At 53.2% G+C, this 19,400-nt stretch overlaps 1 protein-coding gene across 1 annotated transcript in view; it reads right to left on the reverse strand.

Moving 5' to 3' along the window:
- The window catches only part of CAGE1 (cancer antigen 1), a 38,844-nt gene that overhangs the window by 17,748 nt on the left and 1,696 nt on the right, over positions 1-19,400 (reverse strand). The window contains exons 2-5 of the mRNA XM_058670494.1: positions 18,747-18,919; positions 17,302-17,395; positions 10,806-11,482; positions 5,452-6,483 (exon numbers count right to left, since the gene is read on the reverse strand). Coding sequence (XP_058526477.1) covers positions 5,452-6,483; positions 10,806-11,482; positions 17,302-17,395; positions 18,747-18,919 — 1,976 coding nt within the window. The remainder of the gene's footprint in view (positions 1-5,451; positions 6,484-10,805; positions 11,483-17,301; positions 17,396-18,746; positions 18,920-19,400) is intronic.

Below are 19,400 nucleotides of genomic sequence, written 5' to 3' on the forward strand. Positions count from 1 at the left end.
GGGGTTCCACGCTCTTAGCTTTGGTCTGCCCAGGTTTCGCCACTGTACCCATTAAAAAAAAAATCCTATGTATTTTTATTGGAAAGGCAGATTTACAGGGAGAAGGAAAGACAGAAAGGAAGATCTTCCATCCATTGATTCACTCCCCAAGTGGCTGCAATGTCCCGAGCTGAGTTGATTTGAAGCCAGAAGTCAGAAGCTTCAGGGTCTCCCACATGAGTACAAGGTTCCAAGGTCTTGGGCTATCATTTGCTGCTTTCCCAGGTCACAAGCAGGGAGCTGGATGGGAAGCGGAGCAGCCAGGATATGAAGTGACACCCACAAAAAATCCTGGTGCTAGGCCCACCATGGTAGCCTAATGTTTAAAATCCTCCCCTCGCACGTGCCGGTATCTGCAATGGGCACCAGTGTGGGAGACCCAGAAGAGGCTCCGGGTTCCTGGCTTCAGATCATCAGCTCAGCTCCAACATTGTAGCCACTTGGGGAGTGAAACAGTGGATAGAAGATCTTTCTCTCTGTGTTTCCTTCTCTCTACAAATCTGCTTTTCTGATAAGAAATACATAAGTAAGTCAACTGAGGTCTTTGTTTTAGCCAGGAGTTGTTCAGGTTAAGGTCTCTGGACCAGGAGCCTCAGTGAGTGCCCACTGCCAGCAGAAAAGCAGCCCAGGCTGGCAGGCTGCCCACTCTGTGCTAATTATGCCACTAAGCAGCAGAGTTGTTTATTTGTTGTTTTTTTTTTAATTTATTTTTATTGGAAAGCAAGATATACAGAGAGGAAGAGAGACAGAGACAGAGATCTTCTGTCTGCTGGTTCACTCCCCAAGTAATCACAATGGTCAAAACTGAGCCGATACATAGTTAGGAGCCAGGAGCTTCTTCCAGCTTTCCCATGTTGGTACAGGGTCCCAAGGCTTTGGGCTGTCCTCTGCTGCTTTCCCAGGCCACAGGCAGGGAGCTGGAAGGGCAAGTGGAGCAGCTGGGACATGAACCGGTGCCCATATGGGATCCTGGAGTAGGCAAGGCGAGGACCCTAGGCCTACGCTATCACACTGCCCCCCTTTTTAAAGTTAAATGGGGAAGGCGTAGATGCTAGGCCAGGACAAGCCCCTGCCCCGCTCCCAGGCGAGGGTGGAGGGCTGCAGATGGCCCAGGAAAAGGGGTCTGGGGACATGTTGGAGTGGGAGTGGCTGAGGCATGTGTGACAGTAGAGCAAGGACTCCGGGGTCTTCCACGGACAGGGCCACTACACTTGCAGTAAGCTAGCCTGTTGAGACAGAACGGTTTAGAAGGGGAAACTGAGGGCAAGGCACCCACCCATGTGGAACACCTGAGCTGGGCTGAAAGGAACTCCCTCCAACTACCCCCACCCACTGGCTCAGGATGGGCTGAGCAAGGCTATAGCACATGCTGCAGAATGCTGAGACTTGGGGCTAGCTGTCTCACACTGGACCACAGCATACACTGGCATGCATAAGATCCAAGGCTCAAAGGGGTCTGGCAGAGGAGCTTTGGGGACCCCTTGCCGGGCTGCTGCTTCCACTGTTGAGCTTGAGAGTCGGAACTGGGGACAGGTTAGTCCAGAGATGGGCTGGTCCAGGGGTAAGCAGGTCGAGGGGCAGGCTGGTCCAGGGGTAAGATGATCTAGGGGCAAGCTGGTCCAGGTGTGGGCTGGTCCAGGGGCAAGCTAGTCTAGGTGCAGACTGATCCAGGGGTAAGCTGGTCTAGGGGCAGGCTGGTCCAGGGGCAAGCTAGTCTAGGTGCAGGCTGGTCCAGGGGTGGGCTGGTCTAGGCGCAGGCTGGTCCAAAGGCAGGCTGGTCCAGGGGTAAGCTGATCTAGGGGCAAGCTGGTACAGGTTGGGCTGGTCCAGGGGCAAGCTAGTCTAGGTGTGGGCTGATCCAGGTGTAAGCTGGTCTAGGGGCAGGCTGGTCCAGGGGCGGGCTGGTCCAGGGGCAGGCTGGTCCAGGGGCGGGCTGGTCCAGGGGTGGGCTGGTCTAGGGGCAGGCTGGTCCAGGGGTGGGCTGGTCTAGGGGCAGGCTGGTCTAGGGGCAGGCTGGTCCAGGGGTAAGCTGGTCTAGGGGCAGGCTGGTCCAGGGGCAGGCTGGTCCAGGTGTGGGCTGGTCTAAGGACAGGCTGGTCCAAAGGCAGGGTAGGTTGGGTTAGTTTGAAGCAACTGCTTTCAAGTGCCAGGACTTGGTAGAAGTCATGTCAGGTTGGACTGCAGTATACCTGGTGGGTGAAAGATTCGAAGCTGGGAATAGGCCTGGTGGAGGAAATGTGTATAATTCCCTGCTGGGCTGCAGCTCCCACTGGTGAGCCTGAGAGCCAGGGCTGGGGGAGGACCAGGCACTCGTTGGCATATGTGTGGGCTAGATCTGGACGCGGGTCGGGCTGAACCAAGCTGCAGCACCGGCGAGGAATTGGGATGGACAGACTAGGCTGCAGCACACACTGGCCTGGTGGGGATTGCCCATGTGGGAGATTGCCCCTGGATCTCTGCCCACCTAGCCCACAGGGGAGGCCGTTGGCACACAGCACACTGTGTCCCTGGGAGAACCTCCGACAAGAGTCTCAACTATCAAAGACCCCAACATGACCCCAACACTGGGCATGCAGCAAGAGCGATGGGCTGCACCCCAGACTCTTCTTTAATGAACTGTGCTAGGACTTCCTTTGTAAACAACTCTAGGAAGGCAAATGTTACATGCATCCTGCTTTTCAGCAGGGAACAGGGTTTGCCCTGAGACACAGCTCCCTGTGCTTCCTGACCTTTAACTTCATTGGAGGGTCCAGAGAGATAGACGGATCTGTTAGCCAGTCACAATGCTGTTGGATAGAAGTACTGCTGGGACCGCCCTTCTGCCCGCCCCCTCTTCCTATCCTATATAAGCTTGTGACTTCTTTAAAATAAATGGACATCCTTCACCACCAGTTTATCTCCAGTGTTTCTGTGGCAGAAGAACAATGTAGCATTACCTCTCGGTGGTCTTGGGACCTGCTGGACAGAAGACCCCCAAGATGCACTGACTAGGCTGTGGCACCTATGGACATGTGTAAATGCCAGGCCTGTTGCACCTGTTGGTTAGGGCTAGGGTAGAGCTGACCAGGCAGCTGCGTCCACTGCTAAGTGCACTGGCTGGTGCAGGCGACAATCTGACCCTATCCTGGCTGGAACACATAAGAGTTAAACCTGAGGTCATCCCTGGTGAGGTTTCCTGGGGCACTCCCCAACCAGACCACTGAACTCAAACCCTGGTCATAGGGAAAAAGCACAGGATGTGTGGTCTGACCTTGGAGTGCATAAATCAGGACTGGGCCACGTGACAGCTGTTGAGGTCTGTGTGGTGGACAGCATGTCCAGGTACACATGGGGGACATGACAGCCAGCTCATTTAGGACAGCAAAGAATGTCACCTGTCTCATCAGAGGATGGAAAGCAGAACAGACTGGACAACTCTGCTGTCCAAGCATGTTCCTGGGCCTGCTGGATGCACTAAGGTGGACTTGGTCAGTAGATGTTGGAAAGATTTTCTCGGCTCTGGTGCAATGAAGCTGACAACATCTTGGATCTAGATCACTCGGGTAGCATCCTCAGAACACTCTTCCCTGCACTGGAGTCTTGGAGGTGTCATCAACGACTGTCACCCATTCGCAAGTGCTGATGCACTTTGACAGCAAGGAGAGGTCCCTTCCCCTCCCCTGTGGACACACCCACCTTCCCCTCCCCTTGTGTGGACACCTCCACCTTCCCCTCCCCCATGGACACCTCCACCTTCCCCTCCCCCATGGACACACCCACCTTCCCCTCCCCTGTGGACACACCCACCTTTCCCTCCCCTGTGGACACACCCACCTTCCCCTCCCCCGTGGACACACCCACCTTCCCCTCCCCTTCTGTGGACACACCCACCTTCCCCTCCCCTTCTGTGGACACACCCACCTTCCCCTCCCCCGTGGACACACCCACCTTCCCCTCCCCCTGTGGACACACCCACCTTCCCCTCCCCGTGGACACACCCACCTTCCCCTCCCCCGTGGACACACCCACCTTCCCCTCCCCCGTGGACACACCCACCTTCCCCTCCCCCGTGGGCACACCCACCTTCCCCTCCCCCATGGACACCTCCACCTTCCCCTCCCCCGTGGACACCTCCACCTTCCCCTCCCCCGTGGGCACCTCCACCTTCCCCTCCCCCGTGGGCACATCCACCTTCCCCTCCCCCTGTGGGCACATCCACCTTCCCCTCCCCCGTGGACACACCCACCTTCCCCTCCCCCGTGGGCACACCTACCTTCCCCTCCCCCGTGGGCACACCTACCTTCCCCTCCCCTTCTGTGGACACACCCACCTTCCCCTCCCCTTCTGTGGACACACCCACCTTCCCCTCCCCCGTGGACACACCCACCTTCCCCTCCCCCTGTGGACACACCCACCTTCCCCTCCCCCGTGGACACACCCACCTTCCCCTCCCCCTGTGGACACACCCATCTTCCCCTCCCCTGTGGGCACATCCACCTTCCCCTCCCCCATGGACACACCCACCTTCCCCTCCCCTTCTGTGGACACACCCACCTTCCCCTCCCCTGTGGACACACCCACCTTCCCCTCCCCCCGTGGACACACCCACCTTCCCCTCCCCCTGTGGGCACATCCACCTTCCCCTCCCCCGTGGGCACCTCCACCTTCCCCTCCCCCGTGGACACACCCACCTTCCCCTTCCCCCTGTGGACACACCCACTTCCCCTCCCCTGTGGACACACCCACCTTCCCCTCCCCCGTGGACACACCCACCTTCCCCTCCCCCTGTGGACACTCCCACCTTCCCCTCCCCCGTGGACACCTCCACCTTCCCCTCCCCCATGGACACACCCACCTTCCCCTCCCCCCTGTGGACACACCCACTTCCCCTCCCCCCTGTGGACACACCCACCTTCCCCTCCCCCGTGGACACACCCACCTTCCCCTCCCCTTCTGTGGACACACCCACCTTCCCCTCCCCCTGTGGACACACCTACCTTCCCCTCCCCCTGTGGACACACCCATCTTCCCCTCCCCTGTGGACACACCCACCTTCCCCTCCCCTTCTGTGGACACACCCACCTTCCTCAGTACCTGAATTTCCCCATCCTAATCAGAGGCCAACATGGGCAGGCATCTCTCCCGACTATGCAAATGGTATTTTTTAAAAAGATAAAAAATAATAACAATAATTAAATTTTTTGAACCCCCCCCAAAAAAAGACGAAAAAAGAAAATCCTTTCTCAAAGGTAGCCTTGGAAGTACCTAGGCTAATTACCTAAGAAGCACAGGTGGTTGCCGTTGCCCCCTGACCAATACACCTCCGGACAAGTGCTGCACGTCCCTTCTGTGTCTGCTTCCTTTTTCAATTAGTAGCTCTTACTGCGAACAATTACAGTTAAGTATCCTACACGACAGACTCCCCATCAATACCTTGGTGGTGTCCGCCTCCATCACGTCCTCCAGCTGCTCCTTCAGCTGAGCCATGTGCAGCGCAGGGATGCGGTTCTGCTCCTGGCTGCTTGCCACTGGCTGCTCAGCTTCGGCATCTTCTCTTTGCACTTCCTCCACCTGCTGCTGGAGCGCTGGATTCTTAGTCCTCTCACTTCCACACACCAACTGCACATTTTTAACGTGGGTCAGCAATTTCTCAAGTCTAGATTTCAATTTCTGTCTCTCTTCCAGGTTTTTCTCCTCATGTTTCTGGAATTCCTCCTGTAAATAGAAGAACTCTCGTTCTGGAGTCTCTTTTTCCCTTTTCAACAAGTCCAGGTCAGAGGAGCCAACCTTCTCCGGCGTTCCTCTGGGATGCGGCGGCTTCTGGGCTCCTTCCTCTTGGTCTGTCTGTGTGCCCTGGTTTACGGAGATGTGTTTTGCTTGCATTTCAGTGAGGTGCCTTTCCTGTAGACGGATATAACTGACCTTGAGCTTTTTGACTTCGAGCCGTAGTACTTCCCTCTCTTTCCTGGATTCCTGCAGATGTCTCTGGGTGTTGGCTAAAACCTCCTGCAGATTCTGCAGTGTCCTGTTAGCCTCATTCTTCTCCAGGATTAGGTTGTATTTGTCTTCGATTAATTCTTCGATGTTCTCCTTTAGCTTGTTGATGATGTCCACGAACCCTTGCTGCTTAGCAATCTCCACCTGCAGCTCTCTCACCTTCTTCTCCAAATACAGATTGCTGCACTGCAGGTCTTGGATGCGCACCTGCTGTCTTCTGTTGGTGTGTTTCAGCTTCTTTAACACTTCGTTTAACGCCATGTCCTCCTCCGCGGGCTGCAGGCTCTCCGAGCTCTGCTCCGTGTCAGGCGTCCTGCGGTCCTCGCCACTCCAGGAGATGCCCGCGAGGGGCCAGGCTGGCACAGCCTGTGCACCCCCCAGGCCCTCCGCTGTGGCCTTCTCCTGGGGCTGGGCCGGAGTCTGGGGTGTCTCTTCAGGATTTTGCGTTTCTTTTGAAGCAACTTCAGCCTGTAAGTCACAGTAAACAAACATACAACAGGATTGCGGACTTTGTAATCACGCTGAGCTGGCCTTCAGTCCTGGCTCTCTAATTCCTCAGCTGCCAGCTAGCACAATAACTACTTTAAGAGGAATAACTGAAAACGTAATACCTGGAAATTGTTCAGTGCGTACACAGCAAAGCACAAGTGCACGTTAGGAACTGTATCGCGTGCACTGTGACGAAAGAAAGGAGCTGCGGCCAGTGCTACAGTGCAGCTGAGCCGCCATCTGCAGTGCCAGCATCCTATACGGAGCAGGTTCAAGTCCTGGCTGCTTCACTTCCCGTGCAGCTCCCTGCTCATGCTCCTGTGAAAGGAACAGAAGATGCTCCAAGCGCTCGGGCCCTGCTGCTGCCTGCAAAGGCCAGGTGGAGCTCCTGGCTCCTGGCTCCAGGCTGGCCTGGCCCCAGCTGTTGTTTCACTAGGGCAGCACACCCATGGATGGCAATTCTCTGATTCTCCCTCTTGCTAACGCTCCCTTTCAAATAAGTAAATAAAACCTTTTCTTTAAAAAAATTATTTTATTTTTATTGGAAAGGCAGATTTACAGAGACTGAGAGAACGATCTTCCATCCACTGATTCACTCCCCAAGTGGCCACAATAGCTGGAACTGAGCTGATGCAAAGCCAGGAACCAGGAGCCTCTTCTGGGTCTCCCAGGCGAGTGCAGGGTCCCAAGGCCTGGGCTGTCCTCAACTGCTTTCCCAGGCCACAAGCAGGCCAGGATACGAACTGGCACCCATATGGGATCCTGGCATGTACAAGGTGAGGACTTTAGCCACTAGGTCCATTAATAGAAATAGAGAGGGCCCCATAAATAAAACCTTTTAAAGAAAGAAAAGTTAGGTGCTGATCCTGTGACACAGTGGGTTAAGCCACTTGCAACGCCAGCATCTTGTGTCTGAGTGCTGGTTCAAGTCCTGGCTTCTCTGTTTCTGAGCCGGATCTCCGCCCATTCACCGAGAAAGCGGCAGAGGACGGCCGAGCACCGGGTCCTGCACCCACGCGGGAGACCCGGATGGAGTGTTGTGCTTCTGGTTTCAGCAAGGCCAGCCACTGTGGTCATTAAAGACTGATCCAGTAGACAGGAGATTTTTCTGTCTCTCCTTCTGTCTGTGTAACTCTGCTTTCAAATAAATAAATAAATCTTAAGGAGAAAAAACCTGAAAATTTCAACTTTACTTAGTGTCATCATTTATCATGCAAAGCTTTTTTTTTAATTCACTTATTTTATAAGGAGACAGAAACCTTCTTTTTGCTGTTTCTCTTGCCAAATGGCTGCAACCACTGAGGCTGGGCAGATCTTTTCTGGACATAGATGAAGTTTTATTTGACTTTAAATGAATTAAAACAAACGCACCAATCACTCTCACGGACTTCAAGATGTTATCTGCATTAGGACTTTTTAAAAATTTCCTCACTTAGGTGCCAGTGTGATAGCTTAACAGGCTAATCCTCTACCTCCAAGCACTGGGATCCCACCTGGATGCCAGTTCATGTCCCGGCTGCTCCACTTCCCATCCAGCTCCCTGCAGAGGACAGCCCACAGCCCTGGGACCCTACACCTGCGTGGGTGCAGCTCCTCGTAGCTTCCAGGCTCCCTGCAGTTGCAGGTTTGCCAGATGTTTGTGCTACATGGAATGCTCTTCCCCCATAGCTGCCTAAACTCTTGCTCATCCTGTAGAGCTCAACTCAATGGCCCTTTCTCCAGGGAAGCCTTCTCCAGGGAAGCCTTCCCCAGGGGCCCCAGCTGGGGCAGTATCCTCACCACGGATGCCCACTCTATTTCTATTGACAACACTGCTGCATCTTTAGATTCACATGTTTTAAAGGTTTTATTATTTATTTTTATTGGAAAGGCAGATCATATTTAAGGAGAGAAGGAGAGAGAAAGATCTTCCAACCACTGGTTCACTTTCCAAATGGTCACAACAGCCAGAGCTGAGCTGATCCAAAGCCAGGAGCCAGGAGCCTTTTCCGGGTTGCCCCTGTGAGTGCAGAGTTCCAAGACTTTGGACCATCCTCTGCTGCCTTCCCAGGGCACAAGCATGGGGCTGGATGGGAAATGGGGTAGCTAGGACACAACCAGTGCCCATGTGGGATGCTGGCATTTGGAAGGTGAGGATGGAGCCACTGAGCCATCACAGTGTGACTGGGTAACGTCTCTCCTCGACTGGACACTTTCCCGACTCTCAGAGCCATGTTTTCATCTGCTCAAGAACCAGCTCAGAGCACAGGGTCTCCTGCCTACTAAGATGCTTGGAGCACTGCTGAAAAACTGACTCCAGCCGGAATGGAGCAGTCCTGGAAAACCCTGACTCAGCAGATTAGAGGCCCAGACAGTCACAAAGAAGATTCCCCCATCTGCGTTTACTTCTCAAATATCCACAAACGCTAGGGCTGGGGAGTCCGGGACCCGTTCAGGCCTGCCAGGTAGCTGGGCCACGGGTCTGCTGCCTTCCAGAAGCTAGGACGGAAAGCAGACGCTCTCGATATTGGGGGCCAGGCGTCTCAAGCAATGCCCAGCCCTAAACTGACTTTTTAAAACGCTGTTTTCCACCCATCAGCATGGGGAAATAAAGTTCTTTGTCTTTTATTAAATGTAATTTATTTCTTTTTTCTTATTTCAAAGAGGGAAGCAGAGAGAGTTTCCATTCATTGGTTCACTGCCCAAATGACCACAATGCTGACGCTGGGTCGGGAGCCAGCAGTGCCATCTGAGCGTCCCATCTGGGGTCAGGAAGCCACAGCCTTGGGCCACCATGTGTTGTCTCCCAGGGTGCACATGAGCGGGAAGCTGGCTCGGGAGCAGAGGCAGGATGTGGTCTGAGGCGCTCCAGTCCGCCCAAGCACGGCCTGCACCTGCAGCCTTAAAGTTCTCTTTTTAAGCTGCCATCTGCTTCCAGACGCAAGGTGTCTAAACTTTCTGAATATCCTCTTATGCATGGATTTGAAACATCTTTACAGCAAGATAAACACATCCTTTAACCGTATCTTCCATAACATCTGTGAAGCCCGATAGATGAACAGAACTGTTCTCACCAAATACACACTGAGAAGGAACTTGGATGTTTTGGTTCAGAGTACCTGGACTTCACTCTGCTAATACCCTCTCTGATCTTAGGGTTTCAGCACATGTGCCCAGAATTGTTACATCAAAAAACAGCATGGTTTCTACAGTGGCAGAAAAAACTAATATCCTTTGCTTGTCAACATCCTCTGGTTATGGTCTTAGGCACTAGTTCAGGGTCATGAGCGTGGAAGCCACGCATCCCCATCTTTGTAATGCTTTGTGCCCATCTGTGGTTCAGTGGATGCTCGCCCATCACCCCCTGGCACCTGAGAGGGGGTGCTGCGCTTTTGTGTAACCACTCCCCTCTCAAGGCCCACGACAGGGAGGGGCTCTTGCCTGGTCACGCACTTCCGCCGTTCTTCCACCCTGGCTCTTGGCCCCCCAGTACCCGCGAGCTCTCTGGTTTCCCACAGATTCCTAGGACAGGGAGCCTGAGCATGGCCCCTGTGTGGCTGTGTTCCTCACCCTCTGTGCACTTGGCTGAGTCAGTGACGAGGCAAATGCCAAGATTTCTTGAATTTCTAATGTGTGTACTTTCAAGAATCCGTGGGCAGGGAAGCCAGGAAAAGGTGAATGTTTGCAGCTTTCTAAGTGTGTCCCGTTGTCGGCTGCATGTCTCTTAGGATTCATTTACGTTGTTGGGGAAGCTGGCACGTGGGTGTTCAGTTTATTGGATGAACTTGATGGTGATGGCCATTTGTTCCTCTCAGGGTCTCGATTCAGAGTGGGCTGAGACAGTGGGCACTGTCATCGCCAAGCTGGCCAGCGAAGGCCCCTCAGTACATCCTAGACTGCTCGGCGTGCTCTCGCGCACCCTACAGTCTCCTTGTCTTACAGGGTAATCAGCACTCCTTCCTCTTCTTGGCCGTCCTTTTCTATAAACTCCAGTAGTACCAGTTGAATCAACAAACACAAAAGTCTGCTAAATTCAGGGCACCATGTAGATGGTGTGGGGCACAAGGAGGAATAAGACAGAGTCCCCATCCTCACAAAGAAGTGGCTATTTGGTTGAGCCAATCCCTAGATATGGACTTGATTTAATCAGGAAAATCAATTTCTGAATTAAGATCTCAGGATAAACTTTTGCCAAAGAAGCAAAGTGTTGACTGGAATGTAGCGCTATGTTGAAGACTCAGATCATTTCCATGTACGATATTTGTCTAAAAACCCACACACCCTTTCTTAGCCCATAAATCAGTGACCATCAGCCGTCTTACCTCCTCCGTTTTGTCATTAACTCTCAGATCATGCAGACCAAAATGATCTGTGCCATAAGCTGCGACTTCAACATCGCAATAACCACCATCCTCATAGAAGCAGCTCTGTGGTCGCACTGGATGGAGGGCCGACTCCCTGGCAGCACAGCCCGGCACGGACTGTCCCGGGGCCGGACGGAGGGCCGACTCCCTGGCAGCACAGCCCGGCACGGACTGTCCCAGGGCCGGACGGAGGGCCGACTCCCTGGCAGCACAGCCCGGCACAGACTGTCCCAGGGCCGGACGGAGGGCCGACTCCCTGGCAGCACAACCCGCCAGGGACTGTTCTGTGAAGCTCCATGATTCTTCATCGCAGCAGACGAGAGCTGGGCTGCTGGGAGATTGTCTGGCACATTCATTAAGAAATGCATCATTCTTTGTTGAAATGCTAGTTTCTTCGGGGTCTTCTTGCTCCAATGCATCCTGCTTTATGTAAATGTCTTCTACATAACTACACCCCAGGTTTTGTGGCTCTGGCGTCTCTACCTCATAGAAGCCTTCTGTCAGATGCTGAGGCGCTATTGTTTTATCACGAAACACCTCTGCCCAGTGAGCCTCACAGAGGGGCCCCAGGGGAAGATGGCTGGTGTGCACGGGATGAATTTGCACATTCTGGGAGCAGCCTCCAAGGTAACTGCCTTAAAATGAGAAAGGAGAAATGAGTTTAGTTACAGTTACAAAATCAACTCTGCCTTCTAAGAAGCAAGGATTATTCCATGCTTATTTGCTGTATGAATTTCAGCATGGCTCCGCAGCTGGCAAATGCAGCAAAGCGGGTCAGGAGGAAAGGAAGTCCTCCACAGACTACCACAGGGCTCAGTGCGCACGGCTCAGGAGAAACAGCAGTACGACAGATCCACTTCCCTCCTCGGACTGTGCTTTTTAGATGTGTTCATTACTACAAAAACAGGACACAAAAGCTGTTCACGCTCATAATTCTAAGGGATTGGTCCTGTTATTCCCCCTATTTTACAGGCAAGGGAACTATGAATGCAATCATCTATTGACCATTGATGAAAATGGTCAGTCACTAACTAAGGTGGCTGAATTACAGCACAACTCCACGTCTGAAACACTGCTTTTAGATGCTCCCCTGCACTGTCTCAATAGGACAAACTATCCAAAAATTCACGAGATGAAAACCAACTGAACCTTAATAGAATGACCCATCCCCTCCCCCGCCCAGAGATGCCTCTGTGTTACAGCCTCGTGAATGCACCCTTTCTTTTTTAATTAAATTAATTATTTGATGATGATTACAGGGTTGACCAGGGTGGGAAGAATCAGGAAAAAGTGGGTCAAATTAGTCTAATAGTCATTTCATTTCTGCTCTATTTCTTCTTGTCTCGGGGGGGAGACTCGCAAATCAAACCTCCTAGAAAACAGTAAATATTACTAAAACAGTGAGCTACCTGAGCTGGAAGTCTGTGGGACCTCACGGGTGTCTAGTGCGGTTGTTTCTCTCGAATCTCGCAGAGCGACTGGTTAAGCCCCAGCCCGCGTTGCTGGCATCCCATAGGGGTGTTCCACTTCTGCCCCAGTGCCCCATTAGTGTACCTGGGGAGGCAGAGGATGGCCGGACAAGCACCTGAGTCCCAAAACCCACGTGGAGACCCAACGGAGCTCCAGGCTCCTAACATCAGCTTGGCTCACTCCGGCCACTGTGGCCATTCGGGGAATGGACCCGTGACTCAGCTTCCTCTTTCTCTGTGTAACTACCTTCCAAGTAAATCACTTTTTAAAGATTTACTTCTTTGAAAGTCAGAGTTACAAGCACAGAGAGGAAGAAAAAGAGAACCTCCACCTGCTCACCACACCCCCCTAAATTGCCACAAGAGCCAGGAGCTCCCCTGAGGCTGCAGGGCCCAGCAGTAGCCAGGACGAAGCCAGGAGCCCCCACGTGGGTGCAGGGCCCAGCACTTAGGCCACCCTGCAGGCTGAAGCCAGGAGCCAGGAGCCCCCACGTGGGTGTAGGGCCCGTCCCATAGGCCAGTTCTTGTTCTGGCTGTGTTGCTTCCCATCCAGCTCCTTGCTTGTGGCCTGGGAAAGCAGTGGAGGATGGCTCAGGTCTTTGGGCCCCTGCACCTGCTTGGGAGACTGGGACGAGCTCTTGGCTCCTGGCTTCAGATCAACTCAGCTCTGGTCATTGCTGCCACTTGGGTGGTGAACAAGCAGATGAAGATATGTCTGTCTTCTCTCTGTAAAATCCACCGTTTAAATAAAAATAAGTATTTTTTAAAAGAGTATTTGTCTTCTCTATGAGTATATACACCCAAAAATGGAACTGTTGGATAATATCTTCAACTTACTAGAACACAAAATTGTGACTATATCAATATAACACACTTCAGCCAGTGGCTAGCCAGCTCCTTTGCTCTGCCTCCCTCTAAAACAAGTCACACTGACATGCACGAAACGCCCCCCCTTTTTTTTAAAGATTTATTTATTTTATTACAAAGTCAGATATATAGAGAGGAGAGACAGAGAGGAAGATCTTCCATCCGATGATTCACTCCCCAAGTGAGCGCAATGGCCGGTGCTGTGCCGATCCAAAGCCAGGAGCCAGGAACTTCCTCCAGGTCTCCCACATGGGTGCAGGATCCCAAGGCTTTGGGCCGTCCTCGACTGCTTTCCCAGGCCACAGGCAGGGAGCTGGATGGGAAGTGGAGCAGCCGGGGTTAGAACCGGCGTCCATATGGGATCCCAGCGCGTTCAAGGAGAGGACTTTAGCGGCTAGGCCACGGCGTCGGGTCCCAACGGCCCCTTCTGTAAGCTGACTAACAAACACCCTTTCATTTATCCAGTGATTTCCTTCCCACAATTTGCTGTTACACCAGTAAATAGTTAGCCTCACATGCATTTTCTAAGATTCATTTTATTAGGAAGGCAGATTTTACAGAGCGAGGAAAGGGAAGAATAAGAGGTCTTCTAGCTCCTGGTACACTCTCCAGGTGTCCACAAAGCTGGGGCTGTGCCAATCCGAAGCCAGGAGCCAGGAGCCTCTTCCAGGTCTCCCCCGTGGGTGCAGGGTCCCAAGGCTTTGGGACACTCCCCCCACCACCAGCTTTTCCATGCCATAAGCAGGGAACTGAATCAGAAATGGAGCAGCTAGGACACAAACTGACACTCCTGGGATGGCTACAGGTGCTTGCAGACGGAGGAGAAGCCTGATGAGCCACTGCACTGGCCTATTTGTGTAGCGTTTAATGTTGCCATACGTGTTGGTCATGGTTTGTACTTCTTCATGTGCTAAGAAGTCTTGCCCTTTCTTGTTAATAAAGACATTTTGTACACTTAGAAGTGACATCTTTGATCCACACGGTGGCCTTAACCCACATGGAATTCCCCTCTGCATTTGGTGCAGGGAAGGTTTCCTTGTCTCCTGCGTTCAGCAGCCACGGAGCTGGCATTCTGTCACCCTTCCGCCTGCGACGCGCTGGGGCCATCACCGCAGCTGTGTAACCCAGCAACCCCTCGGGCAGGACCGGCTACACCATCCATTCTCCCCACACATCTGGGGCTTTCTCAATGTGCTCATTTCTAAGACAGCGCTGGGATCAACTCAGGATAAACAAAGCAGCACTCATTCACACACTAGTGGGGAACTGGCATCCTCTAGGAAAATATTAAAAGTTCTCTTCCATAGAAATCTTACACAGCTCTTCAGATTTATCCTTTTTAAAGGTTCTATTTATCTGAGAAGGGGGGAAAGGGAAAGAGAGAAACAGAGGGAAAGAGAGAGACAAAGGAGACAGAAAACTGAGAACTGAGTCCTTGAGGCCCTGCACGGTAGCCTGGTGGCTAAATCCTCACCTTGCATCTGCCAGGATCTCATATGGGCGCTGGTTCTAATCCCGGCTGCTCCACTTCCAATCCAGCTCCCTGCTTGTGCCCTGAGAAAGCAGCAGAGGAGACCGAAAGCCGTGGAATCCTGCACCCATGGGGGAGACCTGGAAGAAGCTCTTGGCTTTGGATTGGCTCAGCTCATCATTGTGGCCACTTGGGGAGCGAGCCAGTGGACAGAAGTTATTTCTCTCTGTCTCTCCTTCTCTCTGTAAGTCTGCTTTTCCAATAAAAAATGAAGAGAATAAAAAAAGAGTCCCCATCCACTTGTTCCTTCTCCAAGTGCCCACAGCGGCTAGAGCTGGGCTGGCTCAAGGCCAGGAGCCAGGATCAACCCAGAGCTGTCGCAGGAGGGCCAGAGTGTAACTGCCTGCCTGAGTTGTGATCCCTGTCTGCGGGGGCACACTGTAAGCCTTGTAGCAGGGAGCCCAAATCCAGGTGCCACTAGAGGGCATGACTGGGTCAGGCCATGGAACCCACCATGTGTGGGCAGGGCTAAGTAGCATCGCCTGCCACCTGCTACTGCACATGAAAGCTGGGGTTGTGGGGCACGCCTGGCAGGAATTTGCTGCAGCACTTACCTGTGAGTGTTGGGGTACAGGGTGGGCCCCATGAGGCTGGGCTGTACCACCCACTGGCATGAGAGAGAACCTGCACTGAAGAAGGATTCTATGGGAGATCCTTGGGTTCTCCCTTGTGGGACTGCAGCACAAGAGCTGTGGCTGGTGATGGGCCGAGCCAAGAAAGACCATGAAACTCACCTGACACAAGAGCTGGGTCTGGGAGAGGGCCAGGCTGGGCCAGGGTGCAGTTCCTGGGGCACATGGTGTGGGCCAGGCTGGGCCAGGGTGCAGTTCCTGTGGGCACATGGTGTGGGCCAGGCTGGGCCAGGGTGCAGTTCCTGTGGGCACATGGTGTGGGCCAGGCTGGGCCAGGGTGCAGTTCCTGGGGCACATGGTGTGGGCCAGGCTGGGCCAGGGTGCAGTTCCTGGGGCACATGGTGTGGGCCAGGCTGGGCCAGGGTGCAGTTCCTGTGGGCACATGGTGTGGGCCAGGCTGGGCCAGGGTGCAGTTCCTGTGGGCACATGGTGTGGGCCAGGCTGGGCCAGGGTGCAGTTCCTGGGGCACATGGTGTGGGCCAGGCTGGGCCAGGGTGCAGTTCCTGTGGGCACATGGTGTGGGCCAGGCTGGGCCAGGGTGCAGTTCAGATGCAGGATGTGGGGGTCTGGGGGGTCTGGAGGCTCTCTGCCAGGCCACTGCTCCCACTGGTGAGGCTGGGAGCTGACTTGGGTAGTCAGGCCAGGCCAGGCAGGACTGCGGCACCTGTGGGCATGTGTGTGGGCTCATGTAAGCCAACAGTGGACAGCGAGTACCTCAGCAAAAGATGGAAAGCAGAGAGATCGAACCACTCTCCAGGCTTTGCAGCAAATGCCTAGGCCTGTGGACACACTCAAGTAGACTTGGTCAGCCGACAGATCCTAGCTTTTCTCAACCTTGGTGCAATGAAGCTGTTGACATTTCGTAACTATCAAGACCATTCAAGTAGCACCCTTACAACATTCTTCCCCACATCGGGGTCTCCAAGGTGACATCAAGTGGCCATTTCCACACCCAGGCACCAGTGTAGTTCAACAGCAAGCAGTTCCCTCAGCCCACGGACACAGGGGTTGCAGTTCGGCCCACGGACACACGGGGGTGCAGTTCCCTCGGCCCACGGACACAGGGGTTGCAGTTTGGCCCACGGACACAGGGGTTGCAGTTTGGCCCACGGACACACGGGGGTGCAGTTCCCTCGGCCCACGGACACAGGGGTTGCAGTTTGGCCCATGGACACACGGGGGTGCAGTTTGGCCCACGGACACACGGGGGTGCAGTTCCCTTAGCCCACGGACACAGGGGGGTGCAAAAGAAATGAAAGAAATTGAAATTTGCATCACCCCTTCCTTGGTCCTCAACTTGATTAAATTGCTTCATAGAATTAACTCCTAAAGAACTTTCAGCTATCAAGATTAGAATGAAATATTTTTGATTATATCAATACATGTCTTTTGAGAGACCTAAATTGCATAAAATTCTGCTGTGTGACACAGAACTCATTTGCCTAAAGCCTTGACCTTCGGCAAGTGATTCTCAGCCTCCTTGTTCAAACAGCCCTGCGAGCGCCTGGCACAATGGTTCAACAGGCTAATCTTGCATCTGCAAGCACCAGCATCCCATGTGGGTGCCAGTTCGTGTCCCAGCAGCCCCACTTCCCATCCAGCTCCCTGCCTGTGGCCTGGCAAAGCAATCGAGGACGGCCCAGCGCCTTGGGACCCTGCACCCTCGTGGGAGACCTGGACAAAGCTCCTGGCTTCAGATCAGTCCAGCTCTGGCCACTGTGGCCACTTGGGGAGTGACCCAGTAGATGCAAAGTGTTTCTCTCTGCCTCTCCTTCTCCCATAAAGATAAAGACATACTTCTTTAAAATAGCTCTAGTATGTGTTTTAAAACGCTGTTGCAGAAGCTTGTCCGTGAATTTAAGGTGCTGTGGAGCATGAAGTGCTCGGTGGTGCCGAGCCATCACTCTCATCGTTAGCCTCCCAGAACACACGAGAAAATCCTGGCAAACACTTACCATGCAGCAGGTCACGCACGGTGCTATAAAAAGCTTCATGCAATGGGAATTTAGACTCATTTTCCCTTTCTCCATGTATGGAGATTCCTTCATTCTGTATGGATAAAAAAGGCAATAATATCAATAATTAAGGACGACACCGTAAGTACCTCTCCCAAGCACAGGCACACCCACTGTTGCAGAGCCGGAATGTGCTCTCCAGTGTCTCACCACTGGCGTTTAGTAAAACAGTGCTGAGTCACATTTACAACAAGCAAATCACTATCTCCACCCACAGGGGAGTGCCAGTTGGAGCTCTGGCTGCTCAGCTTCTGGTGCAGGTCCTGGTGACACACCCAGGAGGCAGCAGATGACCCACACGCACACCAGGACCCCAGGGGAGCTCCAGGTTCTCGTCTCGGCCAGGCATTTCAGGAGTACCCAGGACATGGAAGCAAGGTTGGTCAGCTGCCCCTCAAGTGGATGAAAACAATCACTTTTAAAAAACATATTTTAGGGCCCGGCGTGTTAGCATAGTGGTTAAAGTCCTCGCCTTGCATGCACCGGGATTCCATATGGGCACTGGCTCCAATCCTGTCAGCCCCGCTTCTCATCCAGCTCCCTGCTTGTGGCCTGGGAAAGCAGTTGAGGACGGCCCAAAGCTTTAGGACCCTTCACCCACGTGGGAGACCTGGAAGAGCTCCTGACTCCTGGCTTCGGATTGGCTCAGCTTCAGCCATTGCGGCCGCTTGGGAGTGAACCATCAGATGGAAGATCTTTCTCTCTTTCTCTCCTCCTTTCTGTATATCTGCCTTTCCAATAAAAGTAAAAATAAATCTTTAAAAAAAAAACATGTTTTAACTCTATTTCCTATCACTAAGCAGCCCTTTAGAATGGCTTTGCTAGTTGATAGGATAAATCCCATGAATTGGTAAATAGTTGCTGATTTTCACCTACAAAAATGCAATTTCATAATACGGTGACTTGATAAAGTCCGATCATCTCCTTAATCCCTTGTTATTAGCCATCAAACACTGAGAACAATGTCCCCATTTATGGGACGTGACAAGCTCTTCTTTTGTGAGAAAAGACACTAGGATACTTCATGAGAGGGGAGTCACTTGCACGCCAGATGCTGTGAGCCACAGGTGATCATCACGTGCAGGCCAGCCCAGCGGCAGGTGCACCAAGCCAGAGGTCAGGCCCCTCGAGTGCATCTGCCGCCTCGGGCTGAGCTTCTGTGGTCCTGCTCTGGCCGCACCATGGCACTCACGAGGAGGTTAGGGAATGGAGCAGCCAGAACACTACACAATTCTACCTTTCTTGGTCCAGTGCGGGAACTGGGCAAACCAGGCCCAGGACCCACGCCAGCCTCCCCATCCCATGTGTCTTGTGGGAATTCTACGCCTCGGGTCCCTGGGGCACCTTCAGATGGAAGACGATCGCAGTTCGAATGGGAGGCGCACCTGCGGCAAATCGGATACGCTGCTGACGGACTGGACACACATGGGAGAACCCGAGGGCGTCAGCTCCTCCGAGCCCGTCAGGCGCTGGGGAGCATCTCCGATGCCGAGGACATCCGATTCCGACATGCTTGCTAACTTTCCATCAGAGGTGTCTGCTTCCAGAGGCGGGGGATCTGAAGGTGATAACAAAACTGCTGGCCGAGCTTGTCCCTCACTGCTCAATGATGGAAAGACCTCTTTAAAACAGCAAGATTCTATGGCAATTACCAGACGCAAACAAAGAGATCCCTGCTCTTCCCTCCGCTCACCAGGGCAAAGTTCACCGGCCCTAAAGTCTAAAATGTCACTTATTAGGTTGTTAGCAAAATGCCACATTTCAGTCTGATTATGCCATGCTAACTTGGGTTTGGGACCAAACATCAGCTTGGACAGAAACGAAGTTCTCCATGTGGTTACCATCCAATAGCCACCTGAAAAGCTGGGCACTTGGGGGTGATGCAGTCTCTGGTCACACGATTAGCAGAGGCCTACCGGCTTCCACCAAACACTCTACTTCCTGACCAGCGTCTTTCTGATCAAGTCCCTTTCCGTGCCCACCCGTTCTTTCAGGCACCTGACTTTGAAACTCTGGGGGTGTTTCGGCATTCGTCTGCC

Source organism: Ochotona princeps, chromosome 1 (assembly GCF_030435755.1).
Source record: "Ochotona princeps isolate mOchPri1 chromosome 1, mOchPri1.hap1, whole genome shotgun sequence".
NCBI classification, from domain to species: Eukaryota; Metazoa; Chordata; class Mammalia; order Lagomorpha; family Ochotonidae; genus Ochotona; species Ochotona princeps.